This window comes from Geotrypetes seraphini, chromosome 1, assembly GCF_902459505.1.
Source record: "Geotrypetes seraphini chromosome 1, aGeoSer1.1, whole genome shotgun sequence".
Lineage (NCBI taxonomy): Eukaryota > Metazoa > Chordata > Amphibia > Gymnophiona > Dermophiidae > Geotrypetes > Geotrypetes seraphini.
In genome coordinates, this window is record NC_047084.1 from 167410824 (window position 1) to 167430261 (window position 19438).

Sequence of the window (19438 nt, forward strand, 5' to 3'; positions counted from 1 at the left end):
AATGTAACTCACCTTGAATTACAATTGAAAAAGGTGTGAGCCAAATCTATATAAATTTTGAAATCAAAGCAGAGTTCTTTTGATGAGGTCCAAGGCCCCAGCGGCAAGCACACTTTTAAACTTTCATTTGATAGAGTAACAAACAGCAGTGATACAGTGCATGTTTGGAGGGTAAATTTATAAGAGGGTACTATTGACTTTAAACAGTTCAGTACATGCCCACCTTAGGGTGATTTTGTCATTTGCATGCAGAAGTGGGCACATACCTCTGAATGACCTCATAAAATAGTGACCAGAGCAAAAGGAAACACTTGTAAATGATGGTTTGTACTTTGCTGCTGGGCATGCTGTGTGAACAGAGGTGAAGTTTGGTTAGTGTGTGGGTGGAGTTTGCTAATATGTGCATTGTTTGCAAGACTATAATTTATGCATAAAATTGACAAACACTGGCACAATGATTTATACCTGCTCTAGGGCTGGTATAAATGTCTGCATCATAGAAACATGATAGCAGATAAGGCCAAATGGCCCATCCAGTCTGCCCATCTGCATCCTCTCCCTAAAAGATTCCAAGTGCCCATACCACATTTTCCTGAATTCAGATGCAGTGTTTGTCTCCACCAACTCCATCAGGAGACTATTCCATGCATCTATCACCCTTTCTGTAAAAAGGTACAGTATTTCCTTAGATTTCTCCTGAGCTTATCACCTCTTAATTTCATCCTATGTTCTCTCCTTCCTGAGTTTTCCTTCATTTGAAAAAAGGATCACATCCTATACAGCAATGGTTCCCAAACCTGTCCTGGGGGACCCCCAGCCAGTCAGGTTTTCAAGATATCCCTAATGAATATGCATGAGAGAGATTTGCATATCTGTCACTTCCATTATATGCAAATTTCTCTCATGCATATTCATTAGGGATATCTTGAAAACCTGTCTGGCTGAAAGTCCCCCAGGACAGGTTTGGGAACCACTTCTGTACAGTAATGCCATAGAGATATTTAAAATCATATCCCCTCTCTCCCACCTTTCTTCCCTAAGTCTGTCCCCATATGCCTACTTGTCTTTATAAAATAGTTGCCTTAAAAAGATGCTTTAACTCAGGGGGTCTCAAAGTCCCTCCTTGAGGGCTGCAATCCAGTCGGGTTTTCAGGATTTCCCCAATGAATATGCATGAGATCTATGTGCATGCACTGCTTTCAATGCATATTCATTGGGGAAATCCTGAAAACCTGACTGGATTGCGGCCCTTTGAGATCCCTAGATGCCCCATTATAAAGTTACTTTCTTAATGGATTTCCGTATTGAAAGCAGACTGCCTCAGGCTAAGTTGTCAAAGGTATTTCCCAGAGGCATAGAACAAGAGGAAAAATATTTCATAAATCATACTCTCTCAGCTCTCCTCATCCATCTTAATGAAACTTGTTCAGTCCCTGTGGCAAATACAGTGTATGTGTTTATCAAGAAACCTAAGAGTGCTCAGAAAATTCTTTTATATTTTGGAAATGCCAGTAAAATTAATAAACATTAGCTTGTGGTAGACAAGGTACTGGTCACAGAGTTTTGAAGGGTTTAGATTTAATGTACATAAGGTACGTGCAGATGAAAGAACAGCTTACTGTTAGGGTTACCATATGGATCTAGAAAAAGGAGGATGGATTGAGACATCCGGGTTTTACTTCCATTGAAAGCAATGAAAGTAAAACCCACACAGAAGTTCTAAAGTTGGGTCTTATAAAGTGATTTGACATGATTCTCTGTTCCTGGTGGGTTTTGGAGTGAATTTATTGCACAGAGATAGGCAAATAATAGACTGCTGGCAAAAAAAACCAACAACCCACGGGGTTGTTTTATTGCAAATTAGTGAATGTTCTGGTCCACCAACGCTATCCCTGTCAACATCATCAGTAAAGGATCAATGCCACAGGTGCCTCTGTACGTCATACAATTAGACTTTCAAGCCTTTCAAGATGCTCTTAGCAGGAGAGCTCCCAGCACTGCAGCAGCTCTCCTCTGCTGTTGCTAAATCAGATACAGAAAACTGGCAATGACGAGACTGCAACTCCTGCCTGTTCTCTGCTCTCCTACTCTCTGCTGCTGTATGCAATCTGTCATGGGTTTTTAAAATATTTGTGTCTCTAAATTGCACTGGTACTCTAAGACAGGGGTGTCAGACTCAGACCCATGGGTCAAATCTGGCCCGCAGTGTAATTAGATTGGCCTGCGAGAAAATACAAAGCACATTCACCTTCACCTTATTACGGCAGCCTGCAGAGGATCGCTAGTACTGTAGCGATCCTAGCAGGCTACAGTCAGCCTCTCTCTGCCGTGGTCCCTATGTCAGAGGAGGAGCAGGACCGCGGCAGATGGAACATGTTGCAGAGGCTGACGGCAGCCTTCTGCAGGCTGCCGTAATTAACTGAAGGTGAGACCAGGAGGCCAGGGGTGAAGAAAGGGGAAACAATGCAGGCCTTCAGGGGGGGAGGGGGGATGCCTGGTGTAGAAGTACATGAAGGGAGGGAAGGGGGGGTCCAAATAGACGTGCAAATGTCGGACTGAGGTTGGGGGGACGGGAGGAAATAATGGATCTAAAAACAGAGGAAAGGGAGAGAGATGGTGGGCAATGGGATGGAAGGAAGGAAGGAACAGAAATGGAGAGAAGTTGGACGCAAGGGATGGTGTGGATTGGGGATAGAGACACTGGATAGGAGCATAGTTGGGAAGAGAAAGGGAGAGATGGTGAACCCTGGGGTGGTGGGGAAAGAGGGAGAGATGCTGGATGAAAGGGTTGTTGAGAAAAGGAGAGATAGTGGATCTGGGGATGGTGGGGTCTATCGCTGAAGCTGCGGGGATGGAGATGAAAAAAGGAAAGATGCCAGACCTCCGGGGGAGGGAAGGGAAATGGAAAGGGAGGACAGAGATGGAAGATAGATGGTTAGCACCAAGAAAGAAGAAAACGACAAATGAGCAAGAGATCCTGGCAAGCGAGTTATCAGAAGACAAACAGAAACTAGAGCCTGGGACCAACATGATTTGAATAATGACCAGAGAACAAAAGATAGAAAAATAATTTTATTTTCTAATTTGTGATTACAATATGTCAGATTTGAAATGTGTACCCTGTCTGAGCTGGTGTTAGATAGAACGAGGACCTAAAAGAGAGGAAAAGTCTTTTTATAAAAAATTTGTTTACACCACAGAACAGGCGTGGGATTGGAGAGATTGTAACCCTATACTTCTACTAAGTATCTTAATAAAAAAATTCAGCCCATGACTTAGCCTGCACACACTTGAAGTTACATTTTCTATACCTCATGACCAACTGTCCAAGACTGCACAAATCCTTGGCTCTTCTTGTCCTCTTCCCCCCTGCCAAAAAGATATCTTTGACCAATAGTGTCCTTGTTATCGGGCAGTTTTTCCTCACATACGAAAGTGTCCTGCATTATCTGTCCAAGGTCCAATGTCATCATCAATTTTCCTAGAGATAAGATTGCCAGGCTCTAACTACCACCAGTCCATGCTGTATCCTTCTTATCTCACATTCCTCAGGCAGTGGGGCCTCTTTGGATAACAGACAAGCAGCTTGAAATTCCAGGATGCTGGCAGAAGTGAAAATGATTTTTAGCCTCAAAGGCCTAAAAATGGTACCAAAGATGGTAGCAGGCATAGCCCTACACGTCCATTGGCATATAAGGGTATATAAGGGATCCTACAATTTAGCTTGGTACAAAAGATGGTAGCCCTATACCTCCATTGAGAAAAATGGCCATTTAACACTACCCTCTGTTTTTTTATCTGATAACCAATTTCTAATCCACAAATGAATAGTGCCTCCTATCCCACGACTCTTTAATTTTCTCAGGAGCCTCTCATGAGGAACCCTGCAGAAAGTTCAAGCTTAAAAACTGTAGGACTATAAAAGACTTTATTCTATGGAGACTAGTTAAGTAGAGTTTGCTCTTTTAAGATCTAAACTGTCTATATAAGGGAGCCTACAATTTAGCTTTTATCCCCAAACATATCAAATCTCAGAGCAAAATAATGTGTACTTACCCAGAGATATGTCTTCTATTCCTCTCCTCTCAGACATATGTGTCCTCCTCTCCTCCCAGAAAGAGAATGCCCTCTTCCCTCTTTTCTCTCCTTTAAGAAAGGGTTCTAAGGGATGATGGGAATGCATATACTTCGATGTTAGGGAATTTGGCTGTGGTAGGGAGGGAATATGATTAATGTTTGGGGGAAGGTCTAGATTAGAATGACTTGATTCTCCCACTGACCCATTTCTCAGAAAGTGGGCCTCACTTGAGCCTGCTATCTCATTGCTGATGCTAGGAATCTGCAATGTTCCTAGCTGCAGCTATACTAAGTCAATAACACAGGATCACAGAAAGAGGAAAACAAGTGACAACATCTGTAAAAGCTAAGAGAAGCAGATAATGTATTCAGGAAAGCAAAGATAGAAATGGAAGAAAAAAAATAGCCAATAGAGTAAAATGGGGAGACAAGACTTTTTTAAAAAGATATATTAGTGACAGGAGGATGTGCAACAGTGACATTGTGAGACTCAAGGGTGAAAGGGTAGAAGTTCATAAGAATAAGAAATAATTGCTTAATATTTCTATTCTTTGTTCATAACTGAAGGGCCAAGAGTAAGACCACAGAAGAACAACACAAATAGGAATGGAGGAGTGGTAGAAAGGACTGTGTTCATGAGGGGCTAGCTAAACTAATGATGGACAAAGCAATGAAGCCAGATGGCATGAATTTAAAGGAAATTAGGGAAGTTCTGAGTGATCTACTGGCTGCCTAAAGGAAATTAGGGAAGTTCTGACTGATCTACTGGCTGCCTAAAAGAAATTAGGGAAGTTCTGACTGATCTACTGGCTGCCTAAAGGAAATTAGGGAAGTTCTGACTGATCTACTGGCTGACCTTTTCAGTGCTTCTCTAGAGTCAGGAGAGGACTGGAGAAGGGCAGATGAAGTCCCTCTCTACAAAAGTGGAAGTAAGGAGGAGACTGGGAAGGCAAGTCTGACTTTGGTGGTAAGTAAATTAATGGAAATGCTTTTAAAACAGAAAGTAGTGAGGTTTCTAAAATCTAATGGATTGCAGGATCCGAGGCAGCATGGTTTCACTAGAGGCAGGTTTTGTTAGACAAATCTGATTAATTTCTTTGACTGGGTGACCAGATTGTTGGATCGAGGGAGAGCTCTACAGTATATGCTGTGTATTTAGATTTTAGCAAAGTCTTTGACATTGTTCTGCATAGACAAGTAATATATAAACTGTATTTCCTCGGTATGGGCCCTCAAGAAACTGAATGGGTTAGGAACTGGTTGGGTGGAAGTCTACACAGAGTAGTGGTAAATGGAGATCACTCTGAAGAAAAGGGTGTTACCAATGGTGTGCTGAAAGGTTTGGTTTTTGGAGCAGTTCTTTTTAACATTAATTTGCAAGCGATATTGCTGATGGGATGTTTGGTAAGGTTTGTCTATTTGCCGATGATCCAAAAATCTTCAATAGATCTTCAATAGATACCCCTGGTGTATGGATAACATGAGGAAAAACCAAGCAATGATTGAAGAATGGTCTAGAATTTAGCAGCTAAGATTTAATGCTAAAAAAAATGCAGGGTCATGCATTTGGGTTGCAAAAACTTGAGGGAGCAGTATAGTATGGGGATGAAAGACTTTTGTGTATGATATAGGAGTAGGACTTGGATGTGATCATATGTGATAAGCTTAAGGTACCTCCTCAATATAAGGAAGCCTAAAAAGTTTGCTGCCTGTGTGATGATTTACACTCCTAAGATATTCACAAGGCTGCCAAACATTAAACCCTACTAAGCCTAATATAAGAACAATTTTTTTTTATTTATAAAGTAAAGTGCTCAGATCACCAACCCCAGTACTCATTTTAACTTGACAAAGCAAAGGTTGCCAAAGGGATCATCACTGCACTTCCACAGTCCCTTTTACTTCCAAAATAACAATGTTTCAAAGTGTTTCAAAACCCGCTTACTTTTGTATTTCCACAAATTAAACCTTCACTTATCTTTGTTGGCGTCTCATTTGGTGAATTTCTTTCATTGGTTTCCTATTGCTTAACAATTCAGTTTTTCTCTGAAATGAAACGTGTCCCATCTAGTCAACCTCTCCAACCAACACGTTTCATTTCAGAGAAAAACTTTGAATTGTTAAGCAATAGGAAGCCAATGAAAGAAACCCACCAAATGAAACGTCAACAAAGATAAGTGAGGGTAGATACTAAAATGATCAGTGGTGTTCATCATAACACATATGGGGACAAAATTAAATATCTCAATATGTACTTGTATACTTTGGAAGAAAGGTGTAAGTGGGGGGATATATGATAGAGATGTTTAAATACATATATGGCATAAATGCAGAGGAGCTGAATCTCTTTCAATTGAAAGGAAGTTTTGGCAAAGGATGAAAATGAAAGGGGACAAATTCAGGAGTAATATGGAGGGGGGGGGGCTGAATTCATGGAATGGCCTCCTAGTGGAGGTGATGGAGACAAAGACTGTATCTGCATTCAAAAGCAATCTTGGGAGACGTACATAGGATCTCTAAAGGAGGAGACAAGATTGTAGATGGCATGGTTAGCCATATGGTCTTTATCTGCTTTCATTTTTCTCTATTTCTATGCTTAGTATGCTATTTTTTATTTTTTTTATACATTAAAAAAAAAAAAAATCTGTTGCCTCTACTGCATGTCCTTATACATATTTTACAAGAGGCTCTGCATTTGGCAAAATCTTTTGTAAAATACAGGTGGAACTGAGTGCATCTGGACACATTTCAATTATTCTCTTGGTCTCCCTTGCAAAATGGGGCTTTTCTCAAAACTTATAGCTTTGTGTGTAGTTTTAATAATTAAACCGATTGTTTGTGGTAGTATTTGTCCAATGTACATGTGCGAATATTACCATAGAACTTGTTTAAACACTCACACATCCATACTGCCTTTGTCTTTCTGAGCCCTCAGAGTTCAACTTATCTCCTCTTACCAAATCCATTCACTGTAACACAGTAAGATAGTAAATGGCAGCAGATAAAGACCTGAACAGTCCATCCAGTTTGCCCAACAGTCACACTCTATTGTCTTTCATTGGTATTTCTGGGACATAGACTGTATAAGAACACCCGACACTTTCCTGAGGTTCTAACTACTGGAGTTAACATTGAAGCCCACTCCAGCCTATCCAAACCATCTTGTCCTTTGTGGGACACAAACCGCAAAAGTCCACCTAACACTATGCTCATATTCCAAATTATTAAAATTTTCATTGAAGCTCTCTCCAGCCCATCCCAAACCGAATTGCCATATACATTGACACAGACCGTGCAAGTCTACTTAGTACCATCCTTAGTTCGTCACAACTGTTAAAGCCAGAAGGTTAAAAGATAGATTGTATCACCTTGTGTTGATGGAAAGCAATTGGTCAGGGATTTGGAACCAAAACCCTAGTCCCTTTGCATTAAGGTGCAGTGGTGAAGGATCTGGGACCAAAGACGAAGAACCTAGGATGGGTATTTGTAATTCCTCAGTTTCTCAGTCAAGAAATCCTTCTCTGACAGCGTTGACCCTGATAGAAGTCAAATGTTCACACACAATACTTTATTAGAGACACAGAGATTACTGCCAAGATGTCTCTGACAGGCAGTAATTCTATAATTCTTTTGGTAAGAAATCTGAATCAGGTTGCAAGAAAGATAGAAGACAAGCTACAGTCACTAGGAGTTCACATGCACCCTACCATACATCTGATTTAGAACCTGCTAATCAACTTTTAGAATAGATTATTCCATGAAATATTTGTATTAATGGAGGCCTGTACCATTAAAGTGAAAGATATACTGCAAATGGATGCTTTTAAGGATTCAATATGGTGTGTGTGTTTAGTTATTTTTCATAACGCAAGAAAACCTGAATTCTCTTCTCAGCCTTACAAAACTCACCACCTTGTCATATTCAGGGTATAAATGAACAGAAGGATCCAGAAGAGAGAGATAGTAGCCTGCTGGCTGGACTATTCATCATTGCCGTTGGTCTAAATAGATGAGGTTCTGCAGAAATGAAATAATCAGTACATTTTCCTACACAAGGGAGTAGTCTGTATGGTTTTATGACAGATATAGGCCAGATCTGTTGGTTTTCTTCCATCGTGTACCTTTGAGAAAATGTCTCGAAACTCCCGGGTCATGCAGCTGTAAAGGCTTTTTGCTGAGCACTAAAGAATCATATCTAAAACATTTCATCAAATGAAGCAGTAAAAGTCAGTGAGCCACAGCAATATTTTACAGTCCTAATTTTATGGCTTTGCTATTAGTTTGCAGAATATATTGATTAAGAAATGCATTTACAATAGCGTTATCACATGCTTTACAGAGTTTAAGATATAATATAACTAATCAGAGTAATGGAAATGTATACAGGTGAACAAAATCAGTAGTACTGACTGTATGGGCATAAACTACCCACTGTGACGATGATAGCAGAAAGAAGATGAATGGCACATAGAAGGGAGAATTTTACAGTGGCATAAAGAATTTTAGAAATATCTTGCTATACAGATAGAGAAAGCAAAGACAGAGTTAGCAAAAATGACAATACAATCATTCAGACAAAACAAAGATAGCTAAAGTTAGTATATTCTCTACTGTAACCACAGTGAGCAGTGTGACATAGTTCCCTCCCTTCCACCCCAATCTCACACACACACTGGCTGAATTTAGAGAGAGTTCCAGAGCAGTCAGAAAGCTCTGGTAAAAAAAAAAAAGAAAAAAGTGAGTTTACAGAGAGATGAGCAGCAAAGGGGCTCATCTCATAGGTGAAGGCAATTAAGTCTCTGGGGCCAGTTAATTGGGCTGCTAGTGAACAGAAAAAAAAAAAGCTTAACTATTTACATAGAGACAGACAGAAAAGGAGCTCCTCCAGCCAACAGACGAGGATATGGTTTTGGGAGGAAACCCGTAGGTGAGAAATGTTTGGGTCTTAGTCATCAGAATCATATTATCCTGGTTTATGTTTAAGGAGCATAGAAATTGTTAACGTGTAGACAGAGTATTGAAGGATGCATGAAGTGTCTTGACTAGAAACCAAATGTATCTTGGTTTAGAATGGATGTGGATCACTAGTTGGTCAAGTGTCGTAATCGCCTACTTAGAATAAAATTGTGTGTGACAGGGGCAATACCAATACCAATCTTTTCCCTTATTTACAGATACAAAATTATATATCGATATACAAGGCAAAGAATAATGGAATTTTAAAGAAATCTGAATTTGAAAAAGGATTAGGGGAACCAGTAGCAAAAAGGTGTATTTCTTGGTTATATAAAATTATAAATGAAGATAAAGCAATTAAAACATCATACATGAAAGCATGGGAAAAAGATCTGGGGAAAGAACGGTCCATGGACGAATGGGGGGTAATTGTATCACATCTTTTCCAGATAGCTAGAGCTGTAACTTTAGTGGAGAATGCTATTAAACTTTTAACACCTAACCCTGGAAAACCACACAAACCTACTGTTTAAAAAATGCATTTCGGTCCTCTGGAAACTTCGCACTATTAAAAAATTCTTTGATGAAAAGTCCTTGCGTTTACTAGTACAATCATCCATCTTAAGCACCCTAGATTACTGTAACATCATATACCTAGGAGCTTATAAAAAGAACCTCAACAAGCTGAGATTAATTCAGAACACTGCGATCCGACTAATCCACAGTTTAAAAAAATGGGAACACATTTCCCCTTATTATCAGAAACTCCAATGGTTACCCGCAGAATCCAGAGTCCTCTTCAAGTTTGCTTGTTTTTGCTACAAAGCTGTCTTTGGGATTCTTCCAGCTTACCTAATCTCCCAGTTCTCCTCCAACGAGTCCAACAAGAGCACTCGCAGAACAAACCTATTTATTTACCCCTCCTTGAAATCTTACCAATACAAAAAGTTTCTAGATAGAATGCTATCATTCCAGGCAGCTAGGCTGAACACATGGCTTGGAAAGCCCATACTTGAGGCCACTACATACGCAGACTTTAGAAAATCCCTGAAAACTCGACTGTTTAACAAATTCTAAATTCCCATACCCAACTCTTCCTCGCCATGACCCTTCCACCTCGCCCCCTAATTCCAAGGCCCGAAACTAATTATACTTTCCACCTTGAATCTCATGTACTAACATAATGTATCTTTATTGTAACCCATGTACTGACTAAATGTATCTTTATTGTAACCCACCTGTATCCCATACACTGATAAAATGCACCTTGATAGTAAACCACTTGTATTGTAACCCACTTGCATCCCATGTACTGACAAAATATATCTTTACTGTAACCCACTTGTATCCCATGTACTGACAAAATGAATCTTTAATGTAAACCACTTGCATCCCATGTACTGACTAAATGTATCTTTATGGTAACCCAACTGTATCCCATACACTGACAAAATGCACCTTGATAGTAAACCACATGTATTGTAACCCACTTGCATCCCATGTACTGACAAAATATATCTTTACTGTAACCCACTTGTATCCCATGTACTGACAAAATGAATCTTTAATGTAAACCACTTGCATCCCATGTACTGACTAAACGTATCTTTATTGTAAACCATTTCTATCCCATGTACTGTCAAATGTATCTTTATTGTAAACTGCTTCGAACTTCACGGTATAGCGGTATATAAGAAATAAATTATTATTATTATTATTCACTTCCTTATGAACTTTTTATGAATTTTAACTTTTTTCATGAACTTTTCTAACACTTTATGCACTTTAGTGATAATTAATGTGACATCATGAAACTCTAGGGGGATGCAGTGAAGAAGAACTTCCTAGTGCACAGTGACACTAGGAAGTTCTTCTTCACTGAAAGGGTGGTTGATCGCTGGAACAGTCTTCCACTTCAGGTCATTGAGGCCAGCAGCGTGCCAGATTTTAAGGGGTGGGATCTATTCGCAGAGTCAGGTAGGGAGGGTCATTGGGGAGGGCAGACTAGATGGACCGTGGCCCTTATCTGCCGTCTATTTCTATGTTTCTATGTTACGTCAATCTTAGTATGAACTTGTTTTGAGCACTTTTGCGCTTTACACTTCAATGTTTATTGATTTGGATTCCGTAGCTTCTTGGGAGTTTGTTTATTCATTACATTTATATACTTGTTTTTTTCATTTTTTATTGTTTTATTTTTTCACTTTTCATCTTATTTATTTTGTTTCCCCCGGTGTGATTGTTTGGTCTTGATTGAAATAAGATTTGAATTGGATTGTTTACACTTATCAGGACTAAATGATGTAAGGGGCAGTTCTCATTTAGACTTATGTCTGGTGCTGGTCACCTATGAGTTAATGCCCGGGCTCATAATCCCTCGTTTATATTCCGAGAGCCCATACTGATGTCCATTTATCAAAAGCATTTTTGTTATATTTCCATTTCTTCAAGGCCAAACATTCTCCCCGAGGGATTTAAACAGTTAGCCAACTATCTATTGAATTGTACATTGGACAAAATTGGCAACTATATTGTCCTAAGGGCTCTATTTTCTGTGCTAATATTCAGGGCCACCATTCAAATAGCTAAATGACCAAATAAGAATGCATAAATAACAGTCCTAATTCTGCTAAGGCAGCGGTCTCAAACTCAAACCCTTTGCAGGGTCACATTTTGGATTTGTAGATATTTGAGAGCTACAGAAAAAAAATAGTTAGGGGTCCTTTTACTAAGGCACTCTAGCCGATATAGCGCGCACTAAATGCTAACGCGTCCATTAGATTCTATGGACGCGTCAGTGTTTAGCGCATGCTAAATCAACTAGCACCATCTTGAGAAATACATGGGGGAAACCACTGATTGCCCTGGATCGGTAGCATTGAATGTTGCTACTCCTTATGTTTTGGCCAGGTACTAGCGACCTGTATTGGCCACCGTGAGAACAGGCTACTGGACTTGATGGACCAGTAAGGCTATTCTTATGTTCTTATTACCAGGAACATTGTGTCCCCGTAAGGAAGGGGCTAGGGACTCAATTTTGTTTATTAAAGCTAGTGGTGTTCACTAATTTTTAAGTAAAGGCCACTTTGCATCTAAATGGGCTGAAGAAGAGCCATCATATATGAATATTTTCCTATAGGGTGCCATGATACTGCTGACCAGTGTGTGCCAATGACATCCATCCCCACCATCCTGCTTTCATACCTTTCATTGGAGGTATCCTCAAGAAGGTGATCATTTCTAAATGCATTCTTTTTGACTATTGAGAAATACCTTGTCCTTCAAGCATATTCTTCTCCCCCCCACCCACCCAGTCACTTCCCTCTTTCTGTTTTTGAACTTTGGTAGACAAGCAGAGAGTAGAAGAACCCCCCCCCCCAAAAAAAAACAACAAAAAACAACAAACCAAAACCCAGCAAGTAGATGGGAGCCAAATCAGGGGTTTCCAAGGCCCCTAAGGTCTCCATTGGCCCCTAAACCTTGCATTGAAGAACATTGATTTAAGCTCAGGGTCTAAAACTTGGTCTGGGCCTGCGATCAGGGAATTGAAGCCCCGTCCCCTTTCAAAAAGGACAAAAGGCATCTCATTTAGGCCACGTGGATCTTTTAAATCTGTTAGTACCATGTGAATGAGCTACTTATGTTGATGACCTCAAGAAAATACACATGAATGAACTACTTACACATCTAGAAGTATAGTTATTTATCCTGTTGAAATGGGCTTGCAAAGCCCTTTTATGCACTTGGTTTTCATTATTTATGGAATTCATGAGCTACTTTTAAAACCAATAGGAGGAAATTTTTTTTTCACTCGGAGAATAGTTAAGCTCTGGAACGCATTGCCAGAGGATTTGGTAAGAGTGGATAGCATAACTGGTTTTAAGAAAGGTTTGGACAAGTTCCTGGAGGAAAAGTCCATAGTCTGTTATTGAGAAAGATATGGGGGAAGCCACTGCTTACCCTGGATTGGTAGCATGGAATATTGCTACCCCTTGGGTTTTGGCCAGGTACTAGTGACGTGGATTGGCCACCATGAGAACGGGCTACTGGGCTTGATGGACCATTGATCTGACCCAGTAAGGCTATTCTTATGTTCTTATGTCGTTCTCATAAATTTGCATTGTTATTTATTTATTTATTCAATTTTCTATACCGTTCTCCCAAGGGAGCTCAGAATGGTTTACAATAATTTATTCAAGCATTTTCCCTTTCTGTCCCAGTGGGCTTATGTAGAGCAGTGCATACAAATCAAGTTTATGTGTATTTATTGCCGATATCCTGAAAACCTGACTGGCAAGGGGGTACTCCAGGACCGAATTGAGAAACACTGATGTAGAAGCTTAGCAATGCCAAATTGAAATCAATGTTTGCACGAAGGGAACTTGTTTATTGCTTCAAAGTGTACTGTCGCTAAGTGACTTCAGAAAAGTGCACTGTGTGTAAGAAATAGTGTAAATCACCTGGCATTTGGCATTTTCTCAGATATGTTGTGCCAGTCTAATCTAGTTATTCCTTCCTTAAAAATAATTGGCACACTTCGAACCTCCATTTTCTCCGTAACAGCTCCTACGATTTGGAACGCTCTTCCACTGTATCTAAAAACGGAAAATACTTTAAAAACATTTAAAAGCAACTTAAAATGTTTCCTTTTTAAAGATGCTTTTAACTAAAGTTTTATCATTCTTTTTTTTTTTTTTTTTAAGTTGATTTTAATTAAAGTTATTTTAGTCTTCCTTTTTTCTATTAATTCCTGCCCTTTTGTGCTTACCCTTAATGTTTCTCTCATTTACTATAGCTATTGTATTTCTTCCCTTTTTCCTTCATGTGTCTTTTGTTCGTTCGTCCTTAATTAACCTAGTATGTGTAGTAGTTCGTCTTAAAGTTTTTTTTCAAAAGTATGTTATATTGTAATTTATGTTTGTTGAAATGTTATTTTATTTAATGCTTTGTACAACGCTTTGCAGATTCGATAAAGCGTTTAATCAAAAAACAATTTTACATATGAAATGCAATTTTGTGAAGACGTGTCCCGCTGTAGTTCTAGAATGCTTATATAAGGAGAATGATACTAATGTTTTATTTGGAGATGTGTCTGTTTATTTATTTATTTTTTTTAAATTCAGTTTTTGTGACATTTTCCCTTTCCTTTTTCATTGCAGTCTGCTCCCAGTTTTCAAGAGGAGTCTTTGCTATTTTTGGGTTTTATGACAAGAAGTCTGTAAATACCATCACATCATTTTGCGGAACTCTTCATGTCTCCTTTATAACGCCCAGCTTCCCAACAGATGGAACACACCCATTTATTATCCAGATGAGACCAGACCTGAAGGGAGCTCTTCTGAGTCTGATTGAGTACCATCAGTGGGATAAATTTGCATATCTGTACGACAGTGACAGAGGTAAGCTGCATACATTGGCCACTACTAATGTGTTTCAGCTCTTTCTTAGACTGTGGTTTGCTACTATTGTGCTATGTTTATTAAAAAACTTTATATGCCATATAACATCCCCCAAAAATGATCAAAGTGGTTTACAATATAATTCATAACCATTTTGAAAAGAACTCCATTCATATAGAAAAGGAAAGAAAAAGAAAAAAAGTGTTCTTAAAAAAAAAAAAATACATAGAGGGGCATACCTTATACTCGAATATAAACCGGGATTTTGGGGCCAAAAAATTGGCCCAAAAATGGGGGTCCCAGTTTATATTTGAGCCAATGCCCCTTCCCAGAATTATAGTACTCCGCTACCACCGCCAGGCTCTGCCCCCTTCCCCCTCCCTGCTCTAGCTTCATACCTCATCTGCTGATCCCCAGTGGAGATGCAGCAGGCATGAGCTAATTTTCCAAGTTCCTTACTGGCTTCTGCAAATTCTCATGAGAATTCACGGGAGCTAGTAAGGAAGCCACTCAGTAGCGCCAAATTGTGCTCCTGCTTGTGCTGCTCAGCGGCCGAAGAAACTCGATCTCATGGCAGCTGGTTAGCAGCGGGGCAGGAACTTGGAAAGTTTGCTCCTGTCTGCTGCACTTCCACCGGGGATCGGCAGGGTCCATCGTAGCAGTAAGGCACAGGTAGGTGGAGGTGCAGTACCTATCTGCCATTGGACATTGGACACCTCTCCCTTTGCTATTTTTCTGTGCTTGTTTGCTATTGAATTACCATTGGTGACAGGAATATAGGACCCAATATTTAAAAGGAGAGACTTCTATCCAGTTAAACCATGCTGAATGGACCAGGGATTGGCAGATGAGGTATGAGGCTAGGGCAGGGAGGCGGGGAGCAGGGTGCAGAGCCTTGGAGGGAGAGTACAGAGTCTGACGGGGGAAGAAGGAAGCATGCTGTGTGCAGAGCCTGACAGAGGAGGGAGGGAGGGAGGGAAAGAAGAGTGCTGGGTGCAGAGCCTGACAGGGGAGGGAGGGAGAGAGGGAGGGAAGTTAGGGTGCTGGGTGTAGAGCCTGACCGGGGGGTTGGGGAGTGGTAGGAAAGGAGTGGTGCTGGTGCTGGATGCTGAGTCTGACAGGGGAGGGAGGGAAGGAAGGGAGGGGGCTGGGTGCAGTGCCTGACAGGGAAGTAAAGTAGGGAAGGGGGCTGGGTGCATACTTGGCAGGGAGGGGGCTGGGTGCAGAGCCTGACAGGGCAGGGCACTTGAATATTATGCCGCCCGACTTATATTCGAGTCAACAATTTTTCCTCCTTTTGGGGGGGAAAAAGGGGGTCTCAAGATGGAGATGGAAGGCACAAAGTCTGGAGTTGGCGGTAGAGGAGAAAGGTACAGTTAAAGAGAGACAGGGAGGGCTGCCTACCTTCCCAGGTGTTGGTGAGGGACCGTTGCTCCCGTGAGGAGTAGTGTCTGCAGAACTTTTGGATTGCTTCCTACGCCCTCGATTGGTACCGGTTTCCAACAGGCACTATCGAGGACAGAGAGTGACGTCAGCTGGGGCCTCTGATTTCTACAAAAGACACTGTGGCGTGGCCGCAGGGCATGGCCAAAGGGGCATGCACTAAGGGGCACATCTGGCCCCTTAGGAGCCCCTTGGAGCCGCGCTCTTGCAGGTACTATATGTGTGGTTTCAAATTGAAGCATTTTCTTACTTTTCTTTCCCCTTATTTGGTTATGGTGAAACGGAAAGTTAAACCTAAGAGTTCCACACCAGTAGTGTCTGAACCCATGGACCGTCATATATTACAATCCAATGAAATGTCTACCCCAGTCAGGGATTTACGTACTGATTCGGAGCATCGCTCAGTCCCTTAGAGAGGATTCCTCCTCCTTCACCCAAAGATTCCTGTGTCAATGGTATCGAAGTGGTTCCAGATGGGACACATGAGGACACAGTTCACCAGGAATCTTCAACTCTCATATGGAGAACCTTTCATATGCCAAACGGTTAGACAGGCTGGGGCTCTTTACCCTGGAAAAGCGGAGACTGAGAGGGGACATGATAGAGACTTATAAAATCATGAAAGGCATAGAGAAGGTGGAGAGGGACAGATTCTTTAGAATAGCAGGGACAACTAAAACAAGAGGTCATTCAGAAAACTGAGAGGAGACAGATTCATAACGAATGCAAGGAAGTTCTTCTTCACTCAACGGGTGGTGAACACCTGGAACGCGCTTCCCGGAAAGGTGATAAGACAGAGTACAATTCTGGGGTTCAAAAAGGGACTGGATGACTTCCTGGAAGCGAAGGGAATAACAGGGTACAGATAGAGGTTTACCTTACAGGACTTTGAGCGAATAGGGTATGGACATTTTAGGTTAGGTAGGGAAAACTTTCAGGTCATGGACCTGGAGGGCTGCTGCGGGAGCGGACTGCCGGGCATGATGGACCCCTGGTCTGACCCGGCAGAGGCAATGCTTATGTTCTTATGTTTATGTTCAACTTATATTTGGATTGACATATTCGAGTATACAGTATATGGTACTCAAAAAATACGTCTAAGTCCGTTTTGGGCCTAAGTCACTAGTCACCCAATGTCAGCAGTGTCTAAAGTCTATTCTTGAAAAATACGTCCAAATATTTTTTTTTCCAAGAATCTTCTAATTATACGTCCAGCCGTTTGATCGTCTAGACTGCTAAGTCATCTAACTTTATACCTCATTCTCGTCCAAAAATTTTTCCATGTCAAAAACGCCTAGAACAAGACCATGTGGATGTGGGACGGGCCAGCAAAGTGATAGACTGGACACCCAGACATGGCAACACAGTAGTGGGGCACCTTACAGGGCACTGCTGCGAACTTCACAAAAAGGGTGCCACATAAACATCTCACCAGAACTCCCTTATAGGTCACGGTGAACCCCCCCTAACACCCCCAAAACCTACTCGACCCACCTGCCTACAGCCCCAATAGCCCCAGACAACTTAAGCCACCTTTGTGCTGCTCTACTAGGCTTTCCTATGCCAGGTGCTGATGTTCTGGAGGCAGGTATGTGCATTTTTATTCCGATTTTTATAGTGTTATGGGGTGGGGGGTTCAGTGATCACTGGGGCAGTGTGTGTGAGTCTGTACTTTGTGTCTGTAGTGATTATTTGGTCATTTTAGATACATTCTGGGCACTTAGACCTGTTTTTACATCACCCAAGTTACAACATAGAAGTTCTGTCTAGGCAGTCTCGTTAAACTTTTGGTTATACTTACAGGTCGACTAAGGGCTCCTTTTACTAAGCTGTGATAGTTGTCTTAGCACACGCAGGATTTCAGCGTGCGCTAAACCCATGCTACGCAGCTAGAACTAACACCAGCTCAATGCTCAATGCTGGCGTTAAGGTCTAGCGCACACGGCAACTCAGCGCGCACTAAGTGCGCGTTAAAACCGCTATCGCAGCTTTGTAAAAGGATCCCTAAGTCTAGCTCAGCCCACATCCTGCCCAAATACTACCCTTACCACTCCTTCTAAAATGCCCCTTTCAGCTCTGGGCGTACAGCAGCACTGAAAAGGCCTAAGCTGTTTTTAGACACGTCTAAAACCCGTTTCGATTATCGGCACTTAGACGACTTGTCATTTTGATCGTCCAAGTGCTGATTTATGTGGGATTTTAGATGTATTTCCGTTTCGATTATGAGCCCCATACTACTCTATAACCATCAGTTTATCCATAATAAAATTAATTAATACATTCACCCATTTATAAAAATAAATACAGACTTCAATCTCAAATTCACTTCATCGATTTAAAAAGGCCAGTTGAAAGAAATGTGCTTTTAAATGTCTTTTAAAATTTATATACGATTCTTCCTTTTTCAATTCTATGGTCAAACTATTCCATAACCTTGGAACTAAATTAAAAAATGCACAATCCCTAGTTTATTTATTTATTTTAAAATTTTCTATACCGTTTAAACCTAAACGGTTTACATATCTTTACATACATAGTTCAATAAAACAAATAAGATCAAACAAACATGACCAAATAATCCTCAGAAAATCGTATAAAAATGCCCAACAGAAGAACAATCACAAAAATCGATTTCTAAAAAAAATGCATTTACTGCCTGTTAAGTAATTTTCTGAAACTACTCTTGTCATAGCATTTTCGTAACTGGCTGACAAGTGAGTTCCACAATTTGACCCCCGCACAGCAAAAGACCATTTTACAGGTCTCAACATATTTTGGGTTAGCACTTGTTTTTAATAAAGCTAAATTCTCAGAACGTAGAGACCTAGATTGTAGGTAATTAGACATCTTATTATTAAACAGTTCAGGTATGATACCGTACAAGAATTGATGACAAATCATTATTGCTTTCTATTGAGATCTGAAAACATCAGGCAGCCAATGTAAGATGGGCCTTCGACATGTGAGGAACAACTATGCAACCGGGCTCTCCATCTCTCACACAGGGGTGTCCTTCCTCCTCTAAGCATGGAGAAGCTTCTTCAGTTTCCATGAGCTCCAGGTCATTACCTTGGCCAAGCTGGATTCTCTCCCTGAAGAGTAAGGCTCTTCTCTATTCCCTGCCTTCTGCTCTTGTGGAAGAAAACCTAACTGCTTTTTTGTGTGAGAGCCACACCCAGACCTGCATGTAGCTGCTCTGGAACTAGGCTTTCTTGGGCTCCCTTTGTGGGCTACCTGCATCCTGCAAGGTCTCCTAAAGACAGTGCCTTGCTTAAACTTTCTGGTTGCTGGTTTACAGACCACTGTTTTCCCACTGGGGAAGGTTTCCATATCCTCATCACTAAATACATCCTGGCAGAGTTCACTTTCAGAGTAGGACTTCCTCAGGATGATCAGCCAGCTAAAAAGGAAATGTAAACTGGACTTACTTTTGAGTTATTTTTGTAAACTCAGCACTGACTTTCTTTAGGTACTTAAAGGGGACCAACTCAGGCACTGAGCCTGACTGGTCACAAAGGGGAACCTCAGGAAGGACTAGGATCATCTTAATCATATGGGTGGCA

General features: G+C 40.9%; 1 protein-coding gene across 1 annotated transcript in view; it reads left to right on the forward strand.

The window, feature by feature from the left end:
• The first annotated feature begins 6272 nt into the window (after positions 1-6272).
• Positions 6273-19438, forward strand: part of GRIA2 (glutamate ionotropic receptor AMPA type subunit 2) — a 140595-nt gene continuing 127429 nt past the window's right edge. The window contains 2 exon segments of the mRNA XM_033958667.1: positions 6273-6354; positions 14193-14432. Of these exon segments, the coding sequence (XP_033814558.1) occupies positions 6273-6354; positions 14193-14432 (322 nt within the window).